We start from the raw sequence: 18,508 nt of genomic DNA on the forward strand, positions 1-18,508 counted from the left end.
CCAGTCTTAAAGCCAAGCAGCACATGGCTCTGTCTTCTCCAGCAGAAAATAAGCCAACATCTTCTTCTGCTGGACTCTATAAAGTGACTCTAGTGAAAGGATGGAGGGCACCTGCTTCTTGGTTAAACAGCAGGGAGGGAGCTGTGTTTTCAGCAATTGCTTTAGATTGGACAAGATTGGACAAGAAAATGTCTGTGTAAGGCTAAGATATCTCAGTGTCCATCGAGGATCCATCCTGTCTTCACCAGTAGCCCATGTGGAAACCTGTTGCAGAGTGTAAGGTGTGGTCAAGCCTGTAGAGATACTGCTTTAAAACACTTTTCCAGTACAAGAATAAGGTGCTACTAACTTAATTAGGAATTAGGAGTAAGAAATGAGTAGGAATTAGGTTCAGCACAAAGTGATGGAGGTGGATAGGACACCTGCAGAAGTAAGGAGTTTTTATAGGGTCCAGGGAAAACTGGGCAAGTAATTGGAAAAGTGTTGTGCTGGGGACTACTGACCAGGTAAATCACACCAGGGAAAATCCCCAAGCTGTAATGTTGTAGTTGGAGGCCAGGAAATCAGCTGAAGGACAGGAAAATGCTGGGAGGAAATTACTCCATACTCTGACTTGTCTCTTGTTCACCAGCAGTTGGATTATGGAGACAGAATACCCCATATTGTACTGAATATGTACGGGCATTTTATCTATGTTCCCAATTTTTGCGCACTGTAACTCGGGAAATTTCTGTTCAGAAACAGAAGTCCTCGAAATCCGCAGCTGGTGAAGTTTTCTCCTTTCATGAAATTGCCTAATGGAGGGTGAAATCCTCGTAAGCTGTTAAGATTGACCTTTCCCCAGGGCAGGAAAGCAGCAGCATTCCTCTGCCACTGCCACCTCCCTGCTGCTGACAGCAGCAAGGGTGGTTTGGGATAGGAAGGAGAAGGGGATTGATCCACGATATCACCTTGTCATGTCCACAAAACTCATACGTAGACATGGTCAACAAGGAAAAGGCAACTCCCCTCCATCCATAATGTGACTTGATGTGGAATGTATGATTTTGATAAACTCATTGGACTTCTGTCTTCAAAGTCAACTTTTAAATCCAGTAAAATGATTGTATTTGTTGCCCGTACTGTGACAGCTCAGTAGACATTCCCTGTGCTCCCACCTCACCTTATTTCTGAGAAAGAAATTCGGTTTTTCAGCTTGTGCTAGTGAAAAGGTCTGTTATTGCTTTCCTTCCCCTGGGCCCCAGGAGCTTTGCACAGCTTCTTGAATCTGATTGCAGGAAAGCCAGGCTGAAGCTGTCTTCTTTTTTAATGAAAACTGCTGGAAATCGACACTGTGCTAACAAACGCTGCTGCAGCTTGAAAAAATAAATGAATTTTGCACTGGGACAGCCAAATCTTTCACTAGAGTATATCAGCATCACTGATGTGTCTCTGACCCCAAACCCATGAAATATTGAAGGTTTGTTTTCTAATGTCTTGCTGCTGAACGCTTTTGAATTGTTCAAGAGGTATTTGATGAAGAGGAAGGCTGAGCAGGCAGCCATTTGTACCAGAAACACATGGAAAGGACAGTCCCATGCCCCATCGGGGCTTGCCATATCACAAACATTTCCTACAGCAGCCTTGTAGGCTTAAATATCCTCCCTTCCCCCAGATCCCTCTGATTTCCAATCCCTATATCCCACCTGAGAACTCATCTTAGTTAAAAATAATAGGAGTGTGTAGGGATGGGGATGGGATGGGGATGGGATGGGGATGGGATGGGGATGGGATGGGGACAGGAGCCTCTCACTCTGCTCTGTTGGCACCTCTGGGATGAAGATGCTTTTTCCCATCATGAACAGGAATCAGAGCCTCGATGGTTGGAGCAAGGACTGAGGGAAATCAACCCTCACATTGATCCCTACCCATGGGGTAAGGGGAAATGAAGGATTTCTGGCCTCCTGTCCCACCGTGCCAGCTGATGCCCCACAGCCACACAAGGTTCAAGATTCATTACAGGGTGTTTTCTTTTTATGAAAAGCTTATACAAACAGTGAGACTTCTTCAGAGTCAGGCTGTGATGAACTGGAAGGCTTAAAAGAAAGAGGTGGCTTAAAGGAGGTGAATTTATCTCTTCTTGCTCCAGACTCTATGTCTCAACAAGTTAAGTGACATCTTTAGGGGCTCTGACAGACACGGAGAAGTTGCCATCAGGCATGACAAGATATATTTCAAGAGCTGTCCCTGGGGATGTAGCTTTTCCCCGAGGAAACCTAAGCTCCCAACATTAACTCAGGATAAATTCTCTTATGGGGTGCTTCACAATTTCCTATGCCCTCAAACGGAGGTCCCATCAGCTGGGTATTTTGCTATCCCCTCTTGAAAAAGCAAAAGTAAACTCACTCACAGACATAACAGCTCTCCCTCCACGCTTTCCTTGCCTTGAGATCAAACAGAATCAGGTTTCCAGTGCTTATGGTTAGGGAAAGACGGATGCTGGGAGCTTGTCTGAGGTATCAACAAGCAGGAAGGAGTATGTTCATGCAGGCTCTTGGAGGCTGGCTATCTCCACACCAGGACTGAGACTGTTTGCTGTACCTTTATTTGACATCCTGCGATTTATATTCCGCAGCCATAGCGCTGTGAGAGCATCTCCCTAGCCTGCAGCTTCATTTTCTGCACACATCCACCCGGGCGCTTTAATTGTCCCATAAATCTGACGGAAAGGATTTGATGCAGGGAGCTGTTAAAATGCCAAATGTCTTGAGCACAGCAACTAATGAATGACTCCCAATGATTCATGTTTCAATCTATATGCAAATGTGCCCTTTGGTTGGCTTGTGCCGGACTTTTCATTGCTGCATTATGGCTATCCAGGGAAGCCTCAGACTCATAGATCAGACAGATACAAGGCATAAATGGGCGAAGACTTAAATTATTCAGTGTTTATGAGAAAAGGAATCCAAGCAGCGAGCTTACACTTTGCTTTTTATAATTACATGATTACAGATCAGCCCTGAGAAGACCTACAATAATGTTTGTTTTCCCCCCCGCCCCCTTCTTGCTATCAAAAAATACGGCACAATGAATCACTTAGAGATGCGAGGCTGAATGTGTGTTATCTGATATCACCCAGGGCCAGAAAAATGTGTGTCAGCTCCCCGAGCAAACAGCGCTCGCAGAGCCCAGCTGAGAGATGTTTGTGAATGGATCGAAAGGTTTCAAAATCCCTCTGCTATTCTTCCTTCCAGGAAGGAAAACCATCTCCTGGAGCGTTGCAGGCAGTCTCTGTGAATGCTCTCCATCAGAAAATCTGTTCTTGCTCATTAATGAACTGCATGGATCCCTTTCATCCGCAGTGCTGTGTGCAGTTCTGGTGTTGGGAAGTATTAACTGAACTGGGGTGGGTGCAGAAAGAGCTGCTGCTGTCACAGGAGGGTTGGGAGTTTGTTTTATGAGTTTTAAAAAGCAGATTTTTGAGGATTTCAGTCAATCCCAAGGCTGGCAGGGAAAGTGACTGCTCTCTATCACCACTGGAGAAGTGGCAAGGAGGGGGAAAGGGCAATTTTAGACAAAAAACGATGCTGGCACAACAACAGGTATCTGCCAGGAAGCCACATATACCTTCAGAAAATACAGTTTTCTATGTCAAGGACAGCGTTATTCATGTAGGGCTTGTTTTGTGGGGTTTAAAGCTGGGTGTGGGTACAAGGTCTGGATTGCCAGCTTTCTGGGCTACCACTTTCCTTCTCTGCTGCTTCCCCAAGCTGCCCTAGATCTACTGCATTACTCTCCAGAGCTCAAAAGTGGTCTCCAGCTCCATCTTCATGTGTCAGGCACGGCGCTTGGCCTCCCTCAAGGGACCTATACGCTGTCAGAAATTATCAAGGGAACATTATCTGCCCTCCAAAGGTAACCCTGGCCAGACTGGAAAAGGGGAAGACTCAGGAGCCAGATCCCAAAGGAAACATTAGATATTTGGCTTCATTTCTTTCAAGTTGGCTTTCAATCCTATCTAAATCAAATCCCACAGTCAAAATGGGACTTTGGACTGAATATATTTAAACACTTAAATATTAATACAAAGGGATCCCCTCAGAGGCCTTTGTGGTGTTGAGATTTCTCTGTTTTGTGCATTTAAGGCCCAGTTCTGGGTTTTACGCTCAAAGAACTGCCAGAGGTGGCACCGACTTGGCACAATGGATGGTTGCAGAGAAACTGGGAAGTTTTGGCATTGCCCCCAGGAACTGCCCACAGGCAGCACTGCTGAACCAGACATACAGAGCTGAGGTTTCTGACCAAGCTTTTGCTCCTGGAAAGCTTCAGACTAGTTGGAGACACCTTCCCTACATGTCTGTCCCCCTGGTGTCAAACTAAGCTAGAGCTTTATAACAGGAGGACTTTCCATGGTGCTTGGCCCATCAGGACCTTCATTTCTTTCATTTACCTGGTTTTGTTAGGTCTCTGCTGTTTCTTTTCACTCCTAATTCTACTTCTCTGTCTGAAACCCCAAGAGTAGACGTGAGGCAAGCAGCAGGTGCTTGCCCTTTGCCATCGGGACTGTGGTGGCCTTGGCAAACCCCTCGTTGAGGAGCAGAGATGTGCTGCTCACCAGGCCATCCGTGCTCCAGGCCACCTCACCCTCCTGGTCTCAGCTCCATCTCTTCTTTAAATAAAAGACAAACCATGCAGGAATGAGCTGCTGCTGTGCTGTGGAGCCAAACGAACTTGTCAGGCTGCCAGGACAGGAATTTGGGAAGCCCTTCTTTTATTTCTTCCCTTTCTTTGTGCATGGAAATGAACTTGCCATCAGTAATTTGCTAGCGACTAAAGCTGATAAGTTTGGCTCCCTGCAGGCCCCTGCTGGGGAACAATATTGGCTTTTCTTCTGAATTACTGAGTGGAAGGCACAGAGAACAGGGTAGGAGCCTTGTCTGCTGCCTTTTCCTTGCTGAGAGCTGTGCACTGTCCTCCACACTCAGCTGTCCAGAGCCAACCCTCTAAGGGAGACATTCAAAAATCAAAAATCCTGAGTTATAGCTGGGCAAAAAATACCCACTTCAATGCATATCTATTGCCTGATATTTGTCAGCAAAAAGCTGCTCAGCATCTGAACCGAAATCAGGGAGAGCTTAGTCTCAAAAAATATTGAGAATAGCAGGAAATGGAAGACCTTTTTGAAAATTGCAGGTTGTTTTGAAGGTCTGGGGTTTTTCTCATTTCTTAATGAGAAGTCGCAATCCTGAAGTAGTGCATCAAAAAGTGCTGATAACTTTTAGGAGTCCAACTGGGTGTTCCTTATACACCTTCAACACACAGTCCTTGTGAACTAAGATGTTTGCAGGGAAAACAACTGACTATCTGCTCTAAAAAACCCTACAGAAGACTGAACAATCACACTGAATAGTCAGCCAGGCTTCACTATAACAGATTCTTGTAATTCCTACCTGAAGGTGATGGGCTTTGAACATTCAGGTGATACCAACACATCAGTTGCAAATGGCTCCAGGTTTTATTTTCCATCATCCAGATTTCATGACAAAAATATCAGCATGTTTTTCCTTTCATTATAACATCCTATAAACGCTCTGTCACCTCCTGACATAGGGGCAGCATTGCTCCTGCTCTGTTCCAGCTTTATTGCTGTACCACTGCAGGTAGGAGAGATAAAAGCCCAAGAAATCAGCACTGGTTTCACACCAGATCCACTGCTTAGTGAGGTTTTAATGAGGAGCCAAGTCCCTGAATAGATCCCCAGGCTAATTGATGCCTGGAGTGGGGGCTATAAGGCATCAGGTGCCTTGATGATGTTATTGGAGCTGTTACTGCCACTCTTTGCTGTAACTTTCATGATAGCAGAGGGGACAGAAGAAAATAAGGAGGTTCCTGCACCTCAGCTCTCCATTCACAGCTGAGTCCACCTAAATGTCATAGGATAAATGTAGGGTAAATGGAGATTTTTCCTACCCTAGGAGAGGCAGGAGGGAAAAGACTTCAGAAACACCCCCCTAGACAAGATACCTTGTTTTTAGAGAAGAAGGAAGATGATCTATTTGATTAAAACTCTTCAAAGAGCAAATTTAGACACATACAGAAGACTAGGAGCTAGTAACTGAACCACAGCAGGGTGATCTGCAGCAGAAAGACATTACAGGCAGCCTGGAGTGACACCATCCTGAACAGAACTATTGTAGGGTATTTCTTAGAGCCACAGCTGCTCTTCCGAGCTTTCAGATCAGCATTTCAACTTACTTTAATTTCCACACCTGTTTTCTTTGGCATCACAAACTCCATCTGTCTGAGTTTGCGACGTGAGGCCAATGCCTCTGCATCTTTTGGGAGGGGACTGAGCTCCTTATCTCTGATAACTGAGGCAGTCATGCCCAGATGCAAGGAAAACTACAATCCGAAGCCCTAAATGATATCTTAGTCTACACCAGACTCTCCATGCAACTTAATGCATCAATTCTTTTTAAATGTGAAAAAAAAAACAACCTGTTTTATTCTCCTGCATATCCAGGACTCACGTGCAGCTCCTGGGCCACCCCAGATGAGAAAATAGAAGCAGAGCATTGCGTGAGGTTAATCTGGACTACACACACAAAGCAATGATTTCCTCTAAGCCAATCAAGGATTAAGGCTAATGAGTATCCCTGCATCTTGTAACAGTCCCTTTAGAGAAATAGAATGGGATGGAAATAGCTTGATGCGACCCCTTCCCCCCAGAGAAGACTTGTATTAGTCCTTGGAGCGTCGGGGTAAAATTAGAAATGCTGAAGAGAGGAATGCTTCACCTACCTGTCGTAGAATGACCATGGTTCCTGTATAAACACATCAGCAATCACCAGGAATGAACCTAAAGCAAAAGAAATTGGTAATTAATGGACTGACAGCCCGACTCATAGACCCCCTCTTGACACCGATGGGTCAGACCCAGCCCCTCGGCGTGGAGGAAGGCTAGGAGCACTTTAACTCCCAACGCTTTCATAATATTAATTCCAGACAGTGTGAGACAATCCTCTAAGACACCAGGATTAATGCCTGCACCGTGGTGAATGAGACAGGGACTGGAGGTTGCTTATGCAAGTGGTGTTTTGTAAACGGAGTCCTAGAAAGTTATCCAAAGATTAACTGGCAAACAGGCTGATGCTGATTTCTTGCACGTACCTCCCAAATCCCAGGCTACGAGTTAATGCATGTGAAGAGCTGCCCTGTCCTTACTGCTCACAAGGCTGGACAGACTGATCAACTTCTAAGCAAAACTGCTTTCAGGAGGGGAAAGGAAAGACCAAGCCCTCCACCGTAGCCCACAGATAATATCTGCATTAGGCAGAGCATCTCCACGCTCTGTCCTTGCCTGTTGTACGTGCTGTACCTTTGTGGGATTTGCATGTGCTTTACATAGGAAAATCCTATGTTTGTGCTTCCTGGGGTGTGGTGTCACCTTACGATGCTCCCAGCGTGAAATGGGTCTGGTCTCCACAAGCGAAAAATGCTTTCAAGGAATTAAATTTCTGCAGCTTTTAATCTCCAAGTTACCCGCACTGCATGGCAATCAGCAATTGTTAAATTTATGATGCGCAACGTTTTCCATAATAGTAAAAACTCTCATGAAACACTCTTAGAAAGTCGGCAAAAAGGCACACTTTCTGAGAGCTGCGAGTCCCACGAGACATGGGGGATGTGAAAGCTGATGAAAGATGATCTTGCAGGACACAAGACATTTCCCTTACGGCGACAGAATGGTCCAGACAAGTCATACAAAACCAAGTATTTTGTATTGAGTTTCAGCCATATATTTATCTTTTGTGCTTTCCCAGCTAAAAGGAGAACATTTATGGGAGGACTGAAGAAAAAATAAATGTCTTTAGGGGTTGGTCCTGATGATCTCTTGAGGTTCCTTCCAACCCCTACAATTCTGTGTGATTCTGTGTCTTTCCACCCCTCTCAACCATCTCCAGGGGAAACATCCCAAAGAGACACAATATGGGACAGACTCAATCCCACAAAACAAGGGGTTGTTTGGAAAATATCCAGACCAGCTACATGATCCCTCTGCACTGCCTGCCTCTTCTTTCCTTCTTTTTTTGGAGAAGGAACTGGTGTCCTGGTGCAGCCAAGGCATCACTGTTCGTCAGGAAATACACACTAGGCAGTTTAGCCAAATTTTGGCCGCAGGCCATATTTAATGAATTAATTTTGCTTTCTCTAGAAGACAGATGACTAGTAGAAAATCACGTGCCCACTTAATATCTGAAAGGTTGTGAGGCAGCTTTCCTAAATCTCCGTTTGAATCTTCTCTGTAGCACTTTAAATTATTCCTCTTTCCAGCAGCCGAGTTCCTGGGTTGTGGGATTTCCCTGTCCAAAAAAAAAAGAGATCTCACCCCACAAGGTAGCTCATAAGTATTCCATTCATTACTGATGTGCATGTTAATTAGCCAAATAGATATGTAAGGGGCAACCAGCTTTCCCCAGCAGGGAAAACCCCAAAAGGGAAGGGCAGGGCACGCAGCAGACTGCCCTCCCTGTTCTTCGCACGGGGGTCAGTAAGAAGGATTGGGCTTGTCTGAGCACCAGGGAGATCAGCAGCCCTCTAATTCATGGTGCAATGAAGCAGCCATCTGGACCCTCCGGCCCTCCCTGGCAGGTGAGGGTTGGGAACATCATTCCCACCCTTATCTCTGTGTAGATTTCTCCACTCTGGTGACCTCCTCCATGACTTTCTTGATGATTCGGAAGACATCCTGATTGCAAGATCAAGGGAAACCCAACAGAGCTCAACTCTGGAGGAGTCTGGACAAAGCTGCTCCCCTGCAACTGCAAAGAAGGAGATCACTTTTCCAATCTGTTTAACTGGCATTTCTGCTCTCCTTTTTGGCACTTTAGGACCAGAATCCAGCCACATGACCAGCCACACTGCTTGGGGCATCGCTACATGATGCTAATCCCCCAGAGCAAATGCCCATTAAGCACTGGCTAGGAAAAATTCAGGTCTTTCCTTCTAAGTGGAAGTTCTGTTCCTTTCTCCTGAAGTCCCACATCTCACATCATTTTCCCATCTGCAAATGCAATGAAGAAAATGAATAATGAATTTAAAGGGTTCACTGACATTCAGTGACAGCCTGTCCTCTGCTCACCCAGCTTGGTGTAAAGCTTGATTTGGGGAACACCCTGGGCACCTAATAGTGTGAAAAGCCAAGAGAATTGGCTGTTGATTCACTGCCTTACTTCTACTTCACTTGACTGGCAGAAGTGTAATGTACCACCCCAGCTGAGCAAAGAGATTTAACAGGCCAATGCTCTCTGCACACTGCTCCTTTCACCTCCTGCCCTCCAGCAAGGGATCTGAGAGGGATTAAAGATTTTGCAATGCTTTTTACTGTTCATCTGAGAAATGGTGAATAAAAAGAAGGTCAGACCTACGCCCTTGGAGTCAAGTGACCTTGTCCTTACCAAAAGCAGGATTCAGATTGGAAAGAGAAATAATGGCTCTCGAATGAAGTTGAAGTAATAAATCCACCGGTTTGGGGGGTCTCTAAGCATTGAGCTCTTCCTCAGAACCAGAGCTTTGAGGTCAGAAGATGCTAGACAATGAAATTGAACACAGCAGCCATCCACCTTCTTCTTGGCTAACAAGTGTCTTCCCTGCTAGCTTGATCCAAACACATCAACAGACACAGTTCAACAACTTCTCTAAGTAATTAGCTCCAAAGATCAAACCGTCCTTTTTGTTTAAAATGAAGTATCTTCTCATTTGTGTCTGGAAAACTCTTCCCAAGAGGTATGTGCCTTTGCTTTGACGTCATGCCATGTCCTCTCCATTGTATGAGCTGTGTCTGTTGGTTGTTCAGAGCGCCAGCACCTGGTCTGTGTCCCTTGTGAAGGCACTTACCTCCTTCTCCCAGCCCTTCTCACTCTGCTTTTCAATGAACTGAACATCAGACTCTCATAACAAAAACTCTGTGGATTCTGAGCCCACCTTGGATAGAAACTTAGCAACACAGAATGGTTTGGGTTGGAAGGGACCTTAAGGATCATCTCATTCCAATCCCATACCAGGTGCCCTGCCTGGGCACTGCCAGGGCTGAGGCATCCCCAGCTCCTCTGGGCAGCCTGGGCCAGGCCCTCAGCGCCCTCAGAGGGCAGAATTTCTTCCCAAGGCCTCCCCGAAGCCTCCCCCCTGCCAGGCTCCAGCTGCTGCCCCTTGTCCTGGCCCCCCAGCCCTGACCAAGAGTCCCTCCCCAGCTTTCCTGCCCCCGGGGCCTTCTCTTACCCAGGCCCACCACCCCCAGCTCTCTCAGCCTGGCCCCACAGCAGAGCTGCTCCAGCCCCTGAGCATCCTGGCTTTGGACTGATATGTTGATGGTAATGGCCATCCACTTATACCTCCCTCTCCCATGATGCAAATATCTTCATCCTCCGGGAGACTCGCAAGCACTCCCTGAGCGAGCAAACACGATGAGATAAAACCTCTCTTGTGACGGAGACACGGTGAACGCCACCTGGTCAGCAAACCACCTGCCGCCGTGCTGAGAAAGTTCCCTTCTTTGCATCTTAATTGCCGCCTCCGCACGAAGGGATCAGCCCGAGGTCAGGCTGACAGGTGACAAGAGGAACGCGAGGAAACCGTCACCTCAGCAAGGGAGGTCACAGCACCCACAAGGTGCAGAAAACACGGGAATTACCCACCTCACCATCTCACGTGAGCAGTGCATCCCTGATGCAAACTGTCTGCAGGCACTCGCATGCCCTGGGAGATGATTAGCACAGCGTTTCTTACTGGAAAAACCCTGATCCGAGTTCACTGAAAGGAAAAAAAAATGTCTTTCCTACAGATCAGACCTGAAGTGGCCACCAGATTTCCAGTTAACGCAGTAATGCTGATACTGGGAGGCAGAGGAACTGCTGCTTTGAACAAGAGGTGCATTTGGGTGGAAAGAATAAATTCCCCTTCAGTTGTGGGTCCTGCTGCATGGAAAATGGGGAAAAACTGAGGTTCAGACAGAGCTGCAAGGTGACACATGAAGGTCTATGTGACAATGAAGGGTAAAAACCCCCCGTGAAGCCTTGGGTCCCCCAAAGGGCTCCCCATGTTTCTCTAGTCATCAGTGCAACATGATGCAACTAAACAACAGGCAGCATGGGCTGCAAGGGCTGTTTTAGGGAACACAGCTTTTTCTATAGCTGCTTCTGTGGTGCTCAGCATTATAGCACTAAGAGCCACAGGATTAGCTCCTAATTAGATTTCAGGGTGCTCCCGTTGGGCTTCCGTGCTTCTCTTTCTGGTGTGGGTGGATGATGTTCCTAGGGAAGACCTGGTAAGCTTTTTTGTTGTTGTTGTTGTTACAAAAAGAGATGCTTTGGTCATCCCACAAAGATCAAATCTGGGATCTCCAAGCGCAGAAACTTCCAGCTACTAGAAGTAAAAATACCCTCTCTCCAGAGAAGAGAACAGTCTGCTAATCAACTAGCCAAATAACTTAAAGGAGAAAAGACTGCAGACACCAAGGTGGACTATTGCAGTAAAGTAGTCCAAGGGTGCGAGCAGAAGTGATGTATTATTTACATAGATAGTTTCCATTGCTGTAATTTATTTTTATTTTTATTTTTATTTTTTCTCTTTCTGCAAGTAGCTCAAGAAAGAAAGTGCAAAGCCAATGCACACTGCAGTCTGTCATTCTGCAAGTACAACTGAAACCCAAGGAAATGATTCTCGTAACTGAAACCACCAATAAATAGGGTGTAATCTACTCAACACGAGTGACAGAGGGGTGTCAGGGGTTGGGCAGTAGGTAGAATTTCCAGCCAAAGACTTTAACAACCAAAACCAGGACCTGATTTTCAAGAGACTTCAGGCAGAACTGAAAACTTCTAAAATATTTTGCTTTTCTCTAAAATTGAGCAGTTAAACCACGTCCTGAGCTCTTCACACTGGTTGTAGAATCAGACAATGGTTTGGGTTTGAAGGGACCTTAAAAGATACCTAGTTTGTTCCCCATGCCCTACCAGGGACATCTTTTGCTGGTTGCCTGAAGGATAAACCTGGTCAGGCTAAGGGTCAGCTAAAAATGTAAACAGGGTTGTTTGTGCTGACCCATCTAAAAAACTCACTGGGCAGAGCCCCAGCAGTGCAAACTGTCAGAGACACAATCAACTTCAGAGCAACTGTGTTATTTCCACAAGCTGACAATCAGGGCACCACGAGACACTGAGGTGGTGATATCTGGCTGTGAAGTGATTTAGAAGACAGCAGGTGAAAGGAATGTGATCCTCCGTGCCTTCCTCCACCAGAAGCTGCAGGAATTCATCCCCGCCCGTGACGACGGCTCCAGGCTGTGCCATCCTGTTCACTTCTGCAAAGCATTGAATCAGCGAGCAAAATGTCTGTGGGTGCTCAAATCCAGCTGCAGGACCTCCAAGCCTCCTTGGTGCTCTGCAAGCCAGTACTGATCTCCTCAGGGAGTTACCCAAACTCTTTCATATTTTGGATTAGTGCAAGCAAAAACATTCCCCAGAAAGCCTTAGATTATACATATGTTCAGCTGTGCTGAGGGGGCATGAGTGCAACACGAAGTTAACACCACATCCTCATAAAACATTTCTCACAGTATTAAAGGAAATAAAACTAATCCAAAGACACGTTTCTAACAGTATTAAAGGAAATAAAACTAATCCGAAGACACTGCAGGCATTAGGATGTGATTTTAAACAGAGCTCAAGACAAAAGCAAATGCTTCCCCTAAGCCAAGTGCCCATCCTATAATGAACTTTCTACCTAGGAATGGTGCAAACCAGTGCCTGAGCATTTCTTTGCCTGCCCCAGGCCATGTGCACAGATCACAAGAGTGCTGGGAAAGAATTCTGGTGTCACCAGTGTTTATCCAGATTAGTTTGGGGTCCATCGAGTACAATAAAATCATGCAAAACCAAGAATGGGAGTTCATTAGTACACAGCCATGCCATGGCTTTCTGCACCAAATCAGCACACATCCTCCCCTCTGCTGTCATAATGTTGACATTTAGTTGATTTTGTGGTTCTCAATCTTTTTTTTTGTGTGTGTGTATGCTCCAAGTCCCATCTGACAGCCAAAGGGATCGAGGTGTTTGAATGCTTCACTGCATTTCATCCCATCTGCAGAGATCACCTCCATGGCTATGGAGACAAATGGGTGCTTCCAAGGTCTGATTCACTCAATCTGCTGGAGAAGTCAACATCATTTCTCTCCATAACCTCCAGAGGAAGCCTGAGGCAGCTGGTTTTGTTTGGATGTCCCCTCTTCTGTCCCGTCCCTGTGCTCCCTGAGCATCTGGGAATATGTCAGAAGACATATTGAGCCCTATCACACTTAGCTGACCCTATGGGATTAATGTGGCCTTCAGACCACCACTTGAAGGGTCTCGGTAGCAGTACCCCACAGCAAGACACCTCATCTGAATGAGCCCCAGCCAAAAAAAAGGCTGCTTTAGAGCAAGAAACCAGAAAACTCCCTCCTCTGAAGAGTCAGAGAATCAGTACTCAGTCTCTGTTCTTCTGAGAGCAGTCGGGAAACGGGCATCAATTTTTTAAGCCTCCAGCAGGAAGCTGAATAGATTTGCCATGCATTCAATCCCTCCGACAAGCCCGGCAGGTAGAGGAGCTGAACAAAAGGCCTGACCTTTTCTCCACCCTATGCTTTCAAGAAGCTGGAGCAGAACAATGCCTTGCTGTGGCATCCGATCCCAGCTCGCCCCAGCCTCCCGAGGAGAGCAATTTCCCTTTGTGCACCAGCCTCTACCTGCGACTGAGTATTTTTCAACAGTAATGAATCAAATAAAGTATCCTTTGGCAAGGCAACCAGGTGTAATTTCAGCATAAGCCATTCCTAGCAGACTGGGTGAGTCTAGGCAAAATGCTGCACTTGCAGCTTGGCCTCAGGGTGTTTGCAATTTGTTTTCATCCCTTCTTTACGAACTCCCAGTCTTGCTAGGATCTCTAAGTGGGGCATAGCACTGGCCAAGAAGATATGAAGAATGAAGCCAGTATGTGAGCCTGAGGGTGATTCAGCCCACGAACACACGAGTCCTGCACGGTGCTGGCCCATATGGGAAGTCACAGACTCACACAATCATGAAGGTTGGAAAAGGCCTTCAAGATCATCCAGTCCAGCCACCCCCCTACCACCAATGTCACCACCAAGCCCTGTCCCCAAGCACCACGTCCAACCTCTCCTTGAACACCCCCAGGGACGGGGACTCCCCCACCTCCCTGGGCAACCCGTCCCAAGGCCTGACCGCTCTTGCTGAGCAGAAATGTCTCCTCATTGCCAACCTGAGCCTCCCCTGGCACAACTCGAGGCCGTTCCCTCTGCTCCTGGCCCTGGTTCCCTGTGAGCAGAGGCCGCCCCCCAGCTCCCCACCCCTTCCTTTCAGGCAGTTGCAGAGAGCAATAAGCTCTGCCCTGAGCCTCCTCTTCTCCGGCCCAAACCCCTCCAGGTCCCTCAGCCGCTCCTCACAGGACTTGTGTCCCAGGCCCCTTGCTGGTCCAGAGCACACAGGGACATCTGCAGACATGGTGGAGGTTGACTTCAGGTTATTGTTTATTGACACTGCAATGAACACATGGATCTGGGAGGAGACTCATGCATGGCACATCCTGGTTTGCACCAGGCTGAGGAGGCAGAAACCTTCAGAGGTGCCTGGGCTCTGCCAACAGCTGAACCACAGCCGTTAGCCCTCAGCTCAAATAAAGGTTTAATCTTTTGGTGACATTGCTCAGGTATGACTAGGCCATGATATGAAGGAGGAGAGACTGCATTATCTCCTTAGCCTTCCCAGCTTTACATTTTCGGAATGTGTAAGAGCAGAGGCCTTGCTCCACAACAGAGGGCAGGAGAAGGAGCAGAGCGTGGCAGACTGGCACCAGGGCCCCAGCATAACATTTGTGGGGTCTTAGATGAGTTGTCCTGTGGCACACCAGGAGCTGGTGTAGTTTTGGAGGGGTTTAAGTACTTGGGATCCTTCTAAGTCCCATGAGGTATTCCTTTTTAGAGCAGTCTCTATGTGATCTACCATATGTCAGAGTTAGGAGCTGAACGCCAGACAAATTGCAGTTCAATAATTTAATTACTGACCCACTGCTCTCTCTCTCTCTCTCTCTTTTTTTTTTTTTTTTTTTTTTTTTCCTATAGAAAGGTTCATTAAAAAGAGTTTTTACTGCAGCCACTGTTGCAGTAATCACTCCAGCAAGCTGTTATTCACTCACAAATCCCAGGCTGTTTACAGAGGAGGAGATGCTGCTGTCCTCGTTTCACACGGAGGGAAACTGAGGCATAGAGGGATGACGTGATTGTCCCCAAGGTCACACAGGAGGCCAAGGGCAGACCAGGAAGGCACATCGTGCTTCTTGTAGACGCCAAGTCTGTGCCTCCAACTCCAGATCAAAACGCCTTTAATAAAGGCAGCTTCCCTGCTCTTCTCTGTCCTTAAATTGTCCTAATAAGCTGCCACCTCACTCTTTACCCTTGCTGCTCCCTAAGACCTCCGAGGTCTCCAAGTCCAACCATCAACCTGACCTACTGAGTTTTGCTTGAACAAAGTGTCCAAACCAAGTGGAAACTCTGTTCTGCTCTTTCAGAGCACCCTTGGTACAACCAACTTCACTAACAGCAATCGCCATCGCATCCCTCGGGGCACCGTGAGGCAGCGCTGGAAACATCAGCCCTGTAATAGCCCCGCCGAGATGGGGACAGGAGGTTCCTGACTCATCGGCTGCACACGCAAGATGTCGTGTTCATTTTGCAGCTGGGGAATCTGAGTCACTGGTTTTTGCTCTGTCTTTTGCTCTTCTCATTTGTTGGGGCGTGCAGTCGCTGGCTGTGCTTGGGCACGTGGGCATCACCTGGCTGAGCTGATGCTGTGCTTGGATATCTTGGTCGTAACAAGGTTTAGACGACAAGGCACAAGTGCTAGGTGTCATGAAGGTACGTAGCAAAATTCAGTGCATCCCTGAGCAGCCTGGCTGAGCAAAAGAACTGGAGGCTACAAGACATGAAGTGACTTTGTCCTATATGAAGTTCCCACATGGTGAAGAACAGAGCCAGAAACACTTCCAGAAGTCCCTCTTCCTGAAGCAGATCTGACAAAGCCTCATTTACAACCATAAAACTCCAATCTATTTTATTTCTTGATGGTCATGCAGGTGGGACATCCAGTTTTCACACCCCACTGGGGCTCTCTGGGTCTGACAAGAGCTGGCATCCCTCTGCAGGGCACCAATTTTCACCCACGCCTGCCTGCAGATTTTCACAAAGTGCCTAGGAACTCTCTTTCCTTGCAGCAGAGCTGTCAAATTTGGAGTGAACTTGGCCAAGAAACTCCCCTGTGATTACGTGACACATGGCAAGAGCCAGGCAGCGTGACCACAGAAGCCTCATTTCCTATGGAAATCAGACTAGATGAGCTAGTCAGCACTAATCAGGGACTTCATTTATTCCCCTTTTAACGAGCTGCTCCATTCCCACCCTTGTTTGCAGTACGCTGAGGTATCCCTTCGAGGAAAGAGGTGGCTGTTACTATTTACTATTTGCTCTCAGCTCCACGTAAGAAGTGGGTGTTGTTGGAGACAAGCCACTGTCCCTGCTCTGAGTTCAACATTTTTACCTAATATCTTCCTGGAGCTCTGTGATGGGAAGTCAGGGTCTGGTTTGCAGTAGTCTGCTACCAAACAGATATAACAGGACACTGGGGGACATCCAGAGGATTATTTCTAAGAGCAACAAGGCTGCTCAACAGGCTTTCTCCCTCTGCTACCCACCACCCCAAACTATTAACAGGACTCATGATTTGCCCTGTTGTGGTATCCCAAGCTCACGTGGCTCTCACGGAGATTTGGCCAAGACAACTGGGTGCTTGCACATCCCCTTTGGGTGCAGGCATGGCATTTAGCCATGGGGACAGCAACATCCCTGTGCCTTGCTGGATTAACACAGCTCCACTCTTAGAAACTCTCCTCAGACAGCAGATTGGGCTGATCTGCTCATTAATTGTTTATAGGACGCCGTGTATTGCTTTACTGAATTACATAAAAGGTCTAATAGCTCCTGCCAGGGCTCTTGACCCCTGGGAAGGCTGTGCCAAAACATCCCAAGTGCTCTGAAGTAGTTGCGAGCCCTGAAAGCCTGCAGAAACCAAAGGAATTTGCCCATTTATTATTTTCTGGGGGCTCAAGGTGATGCTGGGAGCTGTCGTGATAACACTAGTAATTCCAGTGATATGAGCTCCAGGGCAGATGAGGATGGTCTTCTTCACTCCCTTTGTATGCAGCTCCTCAAAGGGGTTGAGAAAGGCTCTTGCATGGGGGTTATAACTAAAATAGCCACCCCATTTATTTCTTGCCCCATTTGTTTATCCAGACCAAAACCTTCTGCAGGCTGTAGGAGAGACAAACCTGGTGCACGCGGGTGCTGGGGCCTGTTTCAGCGCAGGGTAAATCTGCTGGCCTCGATGGCTCTGATCCAGCCAAGCCAAGGGATGAGAGGAAGCAGGACAAAAATAGCAGGGACAGCACAAAGCAGTGGTGCTGGAAAACACCCTCAGACTCAGATGAGGGGGCAAAGGTTTGATGCATTTTAGCTGGGCTTGCAGGGCTGCTTCCAAGCAGTATCATTCCATGATACTGGTACCAAAGGGATGAGACTGACAACTGATCTCCTCTGAGACAGCTAGGCACGTGGAGGCAAATATCTCAAAAGAATGGTTTCAAGGATCTAAGGGCATGAACAAACCTTTCTGAGCGAGACATGAGCTCAGGAAGCGCTCGCCTATGTAAAATGCCCCTACTGGATCCAGTCTGTGGGCTGAATCTGTTGTGTTTCTCTGAGTGTGGCCAACAGAGGATGCCCAGGGCAAAAAATAAATGAAATAATAGAATAGAATAGAATAGAATAGAATAGAATAAAATAAAATAAAATAAAATAAAATAAAATAAAATAAAATAAAATAAAATAAAATAAAATAAAATAAAATAAAATAAAATAAAATAAAATAAAATAAAATAAAATAATAAAAACAAGGCGTTGATTCACTGGTACTTCTCCCTAATACCCCACCAAACCCTAATAATACAGCTCAAGAGCTTCTGGAGCCAGAGACGGGTACCTTTTGTTTTTAATATATATTTCATAGCTTTTGAAGGCCTTTTCAGTGATGAATTTGTCCAGCTGCTTTTTAACCCACGAATGCTTTTAGTATCCACAACATCTTGTGTTAAGGACTGCCACAGATGCCGGGTTGGGTAAACTCTTTTTTTTTTTTTTTTTTTGCTTTCAGCCTGGTCCCTGTTATTTTTTTTTCTGATACTTCCTTCTTTTTGTATTACATAGGATGGTTAAGAAAACTAGGGGAAATCCTTCCTTTCTCTAAACCCTCTCTAACCAACCTACATCATTTTGGGAACGGAGGGACGAGAACAGCACTCCATAGTGCAGTGGGCTCACAGGTGCACAACGCCAGCTCACTTTCCATTCCTCTCCTCTACCATCTGATCT

The 18,508-nt window shown here is 46.7% G+C and overlaps 1 protein-coding gene across 4 annotated transcripts in view; it reads right to left on the minus strand.

Moving 5' to 3' along the window:
• Positions 1–18,508, minus strand: part of MYO7A (myosin VIIA) — an 86,178-nt gene that overhangs the window by 64,892 nt on the left and 2,778 nt on the right. For all 4 annotated transcript variants that reach the window (XM_032203821.1, XM_032203804.1, XM_032203813.1 and 1 more), the window contains exon 2: positions 6,781–6,838. In XM_032203821.1, coding sequence (XP_032059712.1) covers positions 6,781–6,798 — 18 coding nt within the window. In that variant the 5' untranslated portion in view covers positions 6,799–6,838. The remainder of the gene's footprint in view (positions 1–6,780; positions 6,839–18,508) is intronic.

The sequence above is a fragment of the Aythya fuligula genome, chromosome 1, assembly GCF_009819795.1.
Source record: "Aythya fuligula isolate bAytFul2 chromosome 1, bAytFul2.pri, whole genome shotgun sequence".
NCBI classification, from domain to species: Eukaryota; Metazoa; Chordata; class Aves; order Anseriformes; family Anatidae; genus Aythya; species Aythya fuligula.